General features: G+C 46.2%; 1 protein-coding gene and 1 non-coding gene across 2 annotated transcripts; one reads left to right on the forward strand and one right to left on the reverse strand.

Annotated features, from left to right (window-relative positions):
• The first annotated feature begins 874 nt into the window (after positions 1 to 874).
• Trnap-agg (transfer RNA proline (anticodon AGG)) lies at positions 875 to 946 on the forward strand. The gene has a single exon. It is a non-coding gene; the product is annotated as a tRNA-Pro (tRNA).
• A 143-nt stretch (positions 947 to 1,089) lies between these two features.
• Positions 1,090 to 7,540, reverse strand: LOC113206704 (uncharacterized). The gene is made up of 11 exons (XM_026422914.2): positions 5,450 to 7,540; positions 5,056 to 5,313; positions 4,787 to 4,964; positions 4,412 to 4,698; positions 4,038 to 4,289; positions 3,594 to 3,949; positions 3,327 to 3,504; positions 2,999 to 3,244; positions 2,782 to 2,905; positions 2,590 to 2,694; positions 1,090 to 2,517 (listed from the first exon to the last, which is right to left on the reverse strand). The coding sequence occupies exons 1-11, from the start codon at positions 7,232 to 7,234 to the stop codon at positions 2,483 to 2,485; spliced, it is 3,804 nt and encodes a 1,267-aa protein (XP_026278699.1). The 5' UTR covers positions 7,235 to 7,540; the 3' UTR covers positions 1,090 to 2,482.
• Between the last annotated feature and the right edge of the window lie 1,706 nt (positions 7,541 to 9,246).

The following is a 9,246-nucleotide window of genomic DNA, read 5'->3' on the forward strand; positions in this document are numbered from 1 at the left end:
GGGGGCGAGCCCCATGTTGTGTTAGTTCAGATGCATCCGGGGACTTTCGGCTTGTCAGAGATTATGCGGAGAGCAGGCCCTTGCCTTCTGCTTACATTAAGGCTTCGGATTTTATATTACCCGAAAAGGATGTTCTATAGCCGGGTCGGATTAAGCTGATTCTGTTCGTCGGTATTATGACCACAATTTTGTGGCCACAAATAGGGGCGTGGCCTTGGGAGTTCCCTGGTTCCGACTTGCTCGAAAAGCGGGTGTAGAAAGCGATTCCCTGTTTCTGGCACCTTGCTGTGGTGAGGGGTGCGCTTTTAAGACCTAGGAGTACACCGCAGAGGGGTGTGAGAATACACGGCGCCGAGCGGACTTTGTCTTTGGTCTACAGTAGGCTCGTGTAAAGCTGCCCGTGGCCCTGTCGGTTGTTTGTAGCTACAACTGTGTAGCTACAAACAGGGACGTCCACGATGGAGGCTGCCTGCCGTCAGAGTTACGGCGCTCTTGTCTACTTCGTCGGGAAGTGACGAAAAACGAACAAGCTCAGAGTATTCGAACCCGTGATCTCCGATTTACTCGGCACTGACGTAACACATTCGCAGTTAAAACTCAACGCTAGAGGATTTGCATAAACGGCAGTTTCGAGTTTCACTAAAAATTCGTGGCTTGAAAATTTCTTGTTGATGGAGAATTCAACCACCGACCTCCGGCTCGTGTGTTTTTAAATTTGCCGCCAATCGGCGGCCGCGCCGAGGCAGTCGAGGCCGAACGGCCTGACCAGCCGAACCTCCCCGAAGACAGTTCGGGTCACTCCGGGGCACCAAAGCGACTCTAGGGAGATATCTCGGTATATTATTTTTGTTGTTCGTCGTGAGTGAATCACCGCGGTCCGTTGGTCTAGGGGTATGATTCTCGCTTAGGGTGCGAGAGGTCCCGGGTTCAAATCCCGGACGGACCCTATCTTTTATTTTCTCCCCGAGCCTGGGGCCAGCGTATTATCATACCCATTGGATGTTCTTTCAAGTAGGGTGTGTATTAATGTCAGTGGTTATCAGTAAATGTGAATGTGACATTGAAATGATCCAGAAATAAGCATAGAAATAACTGTTTGTTTTTTTTCTTTTTGTTGAGCAAAATATTTTGTTACAAATCAGGGTTAAAACACAAGGAAAAGATCCCACAATGCTAAAAACACCTGCTAGAACCACGCTAGCAAGTTAAGGTACTATACATATAAAATGTTAACTACATGTATTATGCACTGCTTTCAGTCATATCACAAAACAAAATTAATTTAAAGCTCAGTGTAGAAAATAAAGTGTTGCTTACAGCAATGTGTACAATAATTACAATTTAAATAGAATATAAATAAGGCACAGAAACCTACTAATCATAAAAACATGTCACAAAAGAAACAGGCAACAACCAAATAACAAATGGACATCATTGGAACCTAGCCCTACCTAGCACATGACCAAAAGGGGACATGAGTGCTTATAGAACTTACTGGCATAGTATGGCAGAGACATAACTATTAATCTAATTTCTAAGTGCAAAATAACTTTTTATGATCATCTGTCCATGTTCAAAAACAATGAACTCATCAGAGACAAAAAAATATTGAAAAATAAAGTCACAGCAATATTGTGAAAGAGTGTACTTTACCTACTGGCAAGATTTATGTAGGTAGGTACACACAAGATGATACCATACCTTATTGCAGCACTAAATTATTGCACCCAGAAAAAAATAAAATCAGATCAACATTACTTAAAATCTCAAACAGGAGCAAACTTTAAAACTCAGATCAACAAATTAGCAGGTTTCTGACAAACATTCAATTTTCAAAACAAATATACTTTACAATAACAACTTGATATTTTTGGAGTAATACAGTAGAAGGAGTTTCATTCGCTGATCACAGTAACCCCTTAATAAGGCTCATCTCAATCACAGCTATTCAGATCCAAAACAGGATGAAGATTTCAAGTGCTATTTATATATTGAAAGTAAGAGAGTAAGACAAAAATAGCTGAGTACTCAGTATAATACAATTAAATTTGGGTTCCAAAATAATCACAGTGCAGTCAGTGCCCATGGTGCACTAAGTACCAGTTTCAGAACAACATGGAGTATTATAACTATGTAATTCATAATGTAAATGTAATGTATCAAGATATTACAAATATGTAGCAAAAAAGCTGCCTTGGTTCTTTTCCTAATATTTCAAAAATGGACGGTTTACGGTACAGGCAGTCTGTTAATACATGTTCTTTCTTGTCCACAACTAGACACACGATGGTTTTAAATGTGATTCTTTGATATCTCACTTTTTTTAATAGCACTGCCATTTTCCTGTTAAGTTATTTTATTAATAAACATACCTCTTTTAAAAGACCTTTGAGTATCAAGATATGGGTAAGACCATAAAATTAATCATGATGTAGAAAGAAAAAGAATGATGGTACTGTAATTTAAAACCACTCGAACCAGTCTAACTGAATGGTGTCCAGTCCTTAAAACGGTCACCTGTGGATAAGAAATCATGTTAGATTGATATAAAATTTTGAGATAGCACAACCTAGTGAATCTGATACATACCGAGTGTTTTCACCTTTTTGTTAAGGCCCTTGTAGTTTTTCAGGTACAGTAAAGTATTCTTCTCTCTCTCTTCATGATGTTCCATTAATCGTTGCTCAAACATTCCTGTTAGACAGTAAAGGAAAAATATATCATAAAAACTCACAAGCTTGTCAAATCTTAAATTTTAAATATTGGCAGTTATTTAGTAACCTTTGGTTTCATCAGGCTTTTCAAGTTTAGAGTCAATAAATGCAGCAAACATAGCTGTTTCTGTGAACCACTCCAAAAACATTTGTATGCTACGAGAGCGCACAGCTTTAATAAAGGATTCTCGCTGTAAATAATAATTTTTATATATTTAGTAAGACAATAGCAAAGGTATCCAGTTCCATTTTTTACTGCTTTGTGGATGAGTGAAAACACTTACTTCAAAAACTTTCTTTCCATCTTGCTGAACAACAATGTGAGTTTGGTAGTGACCACAAACTTCAACAAATGTACGCAAGAAGGCTTCAGATACCAACACATTTCTTGAAGGATCATCCGTTGGTGTGCTGCTTTGAGCAAGCTGCAATGCAACTTTCAGAGACCTACTTATACCCACAGGAAGAATCGTTGTCTCATCTTGCTGACTTTGAAGTATGAGAGAATTATCTACATCCACCACAATACCCTGAAATAAAAATATCACATTAGTACACAGAAATCTAGTAGTAAGAGACGAAGGTGAGTTAAAATATAGAAGGGCATATTACATGGTCAATGGAAACTGGTGGCAGAATAGGATGCCTGCCCTTCAGAACACCAATAATGTAAGGAGTAGGTGCTTGACAAATATCCAACATATTTGTTGGAAGAACAGGAATAAATGTGTGCTGCCATACAAATGGAAACAAAATGGACTGAAGAGCATCAATACATGCTGATAGCTTGCTGCAAAATATTATTAGGATTAACATTAGAAAATAACCCAAGAGAAAAATAGAATGACAAGTATTTGTTATACTATGCATTATGCTTACCTAATAGATTTACTCAGGAGAAGAACTTTTCTTTCCAAGAGTAAAGAACTGAAAACTTGAAGAAAAATTGGAATCTGAAGGCAGTTGAAAAGCCGGGAGAGATCTCGCTCCTCCAATCTGGTATCATATGGTCGGCGTAGAACAACTGGGCCTCTGCAGCCAGAGCCAGTACTGTTGGTGCCATTGCTGCTGCTCGAGCTGCTAGAGCCTGTGCAGCCAACATTAATGTTTTCACCAGAACCACTCACTCGAAGTCCTTGGCCTGGACTAGGGAGGCAGCATTCATACAGTTGTTGAATAAAATCTGCTTGCAGAATTTCTGGTTCACCATGTCGTGACTCAAGTTCTGCCAACACCTGATATAAAACATAGCATTTCAGCATTTAAAAATCATCACAAGAAAATAGAAACAAAACGAATCAAGAGATATAGATTAAAACATACCTTGAAATAGAACCCTGAGGCTCGATAGGGTGTGAGGATACAGTATGCCAGGGGTAGGCAGATTGGAGCACCTTCAGGCTGAACGCGCCTGCAGTAACCATATTTGCGCTCTCCAGTGTCACTTGTAATGGTCAAGCAGTAGGACTGTTCTTCTCCGGGTAAAGTTTCACCTCCTCTACTTGAACAAATAGGAGGTGGCCACTCACCAGCATCAGGGAAGCACAGATTTTCAATATGGGAAGGAACCGAAGCCTTAAAAAGAAACATTAAAAGTACAACATTTAGGCATTGTACTAGGTAATACTAATAGATAAATATTAAATAGCAAGTATTACAAGTACTCTCAAAATTAGTATAAAAAGAACAATATTTACCTCAGGGGGAAATTTTGTTTTGATGTATGGTACTTTACATTTGGGCCGATCTGGATCGAGGTTTAATCCTACTAGCAGAAGACACTCAAAGAGATGGCTAGCAGAATTGCTGGAAGAATGATTGGAAGAAGAAGTTGATGTCTGAGGTAAGAGACGCAATGACCTCTGACCCATAACATGGCTGGACACTCTGCGAACATAAGTACGCCTTTCAGCTGTCATTCGCTGAAGAGACTCTTTGGATGGAGATGCAGCCTCTGGCACATCTGGAGGAGGACAACTTGGACCTTAAACAGAAAGATTATTACAAAATGTTGAGATATGTATTTTAAATGACAGCTCAAAACCAAAACAGAAATGATCAATTTAACTCACGAATGATTTCTCTGGGATGACTTTGTGTGTTTGGTGAGGGTACTCCAGGGAAAGTTGAAGAGGAAACCCCTTCATCAGGTGTTGAAGCTAGAGAGTCTGAATCACTATTACTGTCAAGAGGTGTGGCAGGTAAACACTGAAGAGGTGAACCAAACGCCTGATTCATTAAAAATTTAATCTGCAACAGAAAGAGAGAAAAAAAACAGTTATATCCCTAGAGATACATTTCACATTTACAAAATGATAATACATAGATATTCAAATAAAACCTTGGTACTGCTGAGATTTTCAACCACATCTTTTAAGGCTTTGTCTTTGTCTTTTTCTGCAGGACTTCTTTTCAGAGCAATTTTTGAGGATGAAGGTGTAGACACACGAGGCATTTCCAGGGACAAACACTCTCGGCTTGAATGCCTCAACAACTCTGAATTTGTTGCCTCTACAGGTGGTGGTGAAAGTCGCAATGGAAGGGAAGACATTTGTAGCTCTCTGGAAGAGAGGGGAGAATCCTCTTGAATTGGTGTGCACTGCAACAAAGAGATAACAATAAGTAGTAAGTAGAAATTAAGTTTATGTTTTTTTCGTCTTTTAAATAAATTTCTATGCAGTGATTTATACAATCTTGTCATTGAAATATGGAAGTAAAGTGTGAAATTTCTTTACCAAGTAGTGCAACCCATCCATATTTGAATCTGTAGGACCTGCTGGACGTGCTCTAAACACTTGTTCTGGAGATGTTGATAGGATTCTTTTAGGATGAAATCTGGCTTGCTTTGGAATTTCTTTCCCAAATGAGGATGTTCTAAAATTTGCTTCACAGTCTTTTGACTTGCAGATCTGATTCCCATCACCTACAAATTGAAATGGCTCAGCATATATGTGCTCCACACTATGAGACTTATGTAAAGCTCCAGATATATCCTTTCGCACACTTGATGAATTATCTTGTAGACTTGACTTGCGCTTCATGCTGGGGTCGTGGGCAAATTCCGGCTGCTTAACTTTGCCATCATGCATGTTATCTCTTGACAGCTGAGAACATAGAGTTGGGCTCACTGCACAGTTCAGGGAGCTAAGACACCCACTTCTGGCTGCATGAGTGGGAGTACACATTTTGTTTTGTCCAGAGCTCCCCAGAGAATGAGCAGGTAGTGCATTATTTCCTGGAGGGCTCAAGCTTCCCTCCCTCCCAGAGGATTCAACAGGAGATACTGGGGACTGAGACCCCTTAGGAGATGTTTTATGATTCATTAGAGCATTTTCTAATTTTCGAAGCATGATTTGAGATTCAGTTTTAGACCTGACAGGTTTCACTATCGGCGGTGGAGACACACTATCATGGCAGGATGGGTCAAAATTTCTAATGGCACTTGAGTTGCTTTTCACATTATTAAAATTGTCCACTGTATTTTTGACAGTGGGAGAGTTGTGAGCAAAAGTTCGAGGTGGTTTTTTGGGGGGAGGTCCACAGGGAAGTGGAGCTTTAAGGGCTGCTTTCAGGGTGGCACTGAGTCCTGGCTGATATGCTTGCTTATCACTATTGGAGGGTCCATTAGTTGACGGCACTGACTTGGGGGGTGGGTTTGTTTTGCTAATATGGTTTACTGCAGTTTTTTCTTCACCATTAATGCTGTTTGATTTTGAAGTCTTAAATTGGACGTCTGAAATTAAAACTTGAAGAGGGCTGCTCTCCCGGTTGGCAAGTACTGGCCTGATTCGTTTGCTGTCATTTACATATTCCCCTATACGAATTTGCTTGTTATCTCCATGCTTGTGGGGCCATCCACCTGAAGTGTTAATGGAATGGCCATTTTTCCCAGTTGGACCACACTTCCTTGGGATGTCAAGATTAATTCTTTTAGCTTCACCAAGACCAGGTGAGTTGTTTGAAATTTTCTTAGGAGACCAGCTAAAATTGTCAGAGGGGGAAGTGAACGCTCTAGTGCGCTCACTTACAGCTTCAGGAGGCGTCTTGCAACGTTGCTGGAGCGGTGGTTCGTCTCCTATGATGGCAGGGCACAGCTTTGCTGATACAAAATCAGGGGTCGAGTCAAACTGCTTGACTCTTTTCCCAACGACAGACTTAGGCTTCTCTCCTACGGTGGGTGTGACAACATTTTTACCTCTGACAATTCTGTCACATCGGAACGCTGGGCTCCGCTTTATGTGGCCCCTTGATGTGGGACTGCTGAGCTGCCTCTCCAGGACAGGATGGCCGCTAATGCTCTTGTTGGAGGACACTGAGCCCAGCCTCTGCTTCTTGGGAGTGTCTGGTTGACATCCCGGGTCGGTGGTGCTGTCATCTTCTGGGCGTCCTGAGCGGCTCTTGACGGTGACGTTGTTGAGGTTATCCGTCACTGGCACAAACTTGTTAATGTCCTCAAACTTCTTCTTGATATTCTCGACACGATTCTTGTTGTTGTCACCGATGTGCGGGGGTGGCATCATACACAACACTGTCACTATAAAATAAGGCACAACGGTGCAGGGAGGGCACTGGACACAGCTCTGACGTCATAAGGGAAACACTTTTCCTCATCAGGACACCTGTCGTTCCACACTGGCCACGAGACGCTGACTATCTACGACGCCGTCTCCGTTAAATATAACTACTATCACTTGCTCATCGAGTCATCTTCTCTCTTGACCCAGCCCACTGCAGCCCTACATTGAACTCCAAACAGCGCAACGGTTTCTCGCTGCCATTTTGTGCAGTCGTTTTGTTTGGGCCGACGTGCAGTGCCGTCACCGTGACGCCGCCGTGACGCCGCCGTCACGCGACACCCGTCGTCACCGAGCGCCGCACTCTCCGCGTCCTTTGGACGCAGGCCACAACAAAATCGCGATTCGCCCTTGCCCGCGACGGCCGCGGTCGCCAGCAGCCCCTCCGCGGTGCGTCGCGGGCGCCGCGGGTTTGACGGCCGCAGGTTGGCGGCGCCGGCCGATGCAAGACCTGGCGCACCTGGGCGGCAGATTCAAAACAGCGGCGGCGCCGCCACCGCGCCCCATTTGCACCCTAGATAGGGGCCGCGGGGCGTGGCGTGGTGGGACGCAGGAGAGAGCTAACGCCCCGCCCCGTCCTACCCCGCCCCGCCCCGCTGGCAACCCGTGCCTATGCCTTACCTGTCCGAGCTGCTGCTGCTGCTGCTGCTGAGCGTCGCGGTCACGGTGCTTCGCGGGCCGCCGATCGCCGCGGTGCTGATGAGTGAGTCGCGCCAAAGACAGGCATTTGCCCATGGCGGGCGCGGGCGAGGGCGCGGGCGCCGCCGCTGATGGCTTTCACGCCGAGGAGGCGAAGGAGGCTGCCGGCCGCATCACGACGGCGTGCGCTCGCTGATCGCGGCCTCCGGCGGCGGCGGGCGGCGGCAGTGGCAGCGGGAAGCGATTAGTCACGGAGACGCACAGCGCGGAAGCACAGGGGGGCGGGGCGGGGGCGGGGCGGGGGCGGGGCGGGGTACCCGAGGAGGAGGAGGGGGAGGAGGAGGGCGATGACGGCGGCGGCAGGCGTCCCGGGGGCGCACGGGGACCGAGATCATCGCTGGCGTGCGCGGGGCGGTACTGGTGCGGCACGGCCGCGAGGCTCTCGGAGATGCGCACGCCGCCACGCCCCGCCACGCCTCGCCCCGCCACGCCCGCGAGCAGCACGGGGGGGCCACGCCCGGTTTGATTCACTACACGATGGCGTAATCCTCCGCTGCCGCCATGCCGCCACTCGACCGACCGACCGACCTCGGGCAGACCGGCGCTGACTGCTGCTCGCCGCCGCCCCGCCAACCCCTTCCGGCCTTCCCCCCAGTGAAGGGCATTCAGCTGCTTCGACATTTTTAGGTCAGCCCCCTCCCCCTTTCTAACGCCACCGCCGAGGAAGGGAAATGTCATACTGTTCCATGATTTTCCCTCCAGGCGGGGCTGCGGCCGACTCTTGCCGCCTACCTCCGTCGTCATAGGCCGCGCCGCCACGCAGGCGCGCGGGCGGGTTGCCTATCTCGATCCGGCCGTAAGGCGCCGTGGTCAGCGACGGTGGTCAGCAGACCAGCCCGCCCGCAGTCCTGCGTGCGGTACAGCCCGGCCGCGGAAGTGGGCGCGGCTCATCGCAGCCTGCTGGCATCGATCTGCGGCACTGCGAGAAACAAGAAAGCACTCCGGTAAAGCTGAAATGTAGAAGCATGCAGGGAACAAGAAAACGTAAGTCACTATGCTAACGCAAAGCGATTTCCGTTTTCTTGTTCCCCGCATTCTTCTGAATTTCAGCTTTACCGGAACTCTTTATTCAATAGGCCCTTTTGGGTAACAAACCTCCTTCGGGTTTTGGTCTTGTTTTTGTTGATGATGATCCTTTTTTTTGCGTTGAGAATCAAACAGCGACCGTGAGAGCGGCCCGCGCGCAAGCAAGTCTCTTGGAGGAGATGATCGCGCGGTAACGCCGTGTGCTGTACATGGGAGGCGCGACGTTCCCCCCC

The sequence above is a fragment of the Frankliniella occidentalis genome, unplaced genomic scaffold (assembly GCF_000697945.3).
Source record: "Frankliniella occidentalis isolate FOCC.00 unplaced genomic scaffold, Focc_3.1 Scaffold151, whole genome shotgun sequence".
NCBI classification, from domain to species: Eukaryota; Metazoa; Arthropoda; class Insecta; order Thysanoptera; family Thripidae; genus Frankliniella; species Frankliniella occidentalis.

Coding starts and splice junctions, on each gene's coding strand:
- LOC113206704 (XM_026422914.2), bottom strand. CDS start 7,234: ATGATGCCACCCCCGCACATCGGTGACAACAACAAGAATCGTGTCGAG. Junction 3,505..3,593: donor CTCCTGAGTAAATCTATTAG/GTAAGCATAATG, acceptor AATATTTTGCAG/CAAGCTATCAGCATGTATTG. Junction 2,518..2,589: donor CAAAAAGGTGAAAACACTCG/GTATGTATCAGA, acceptor TCTTATCCACAG/GTGACCGTTTTAAGGACTGG.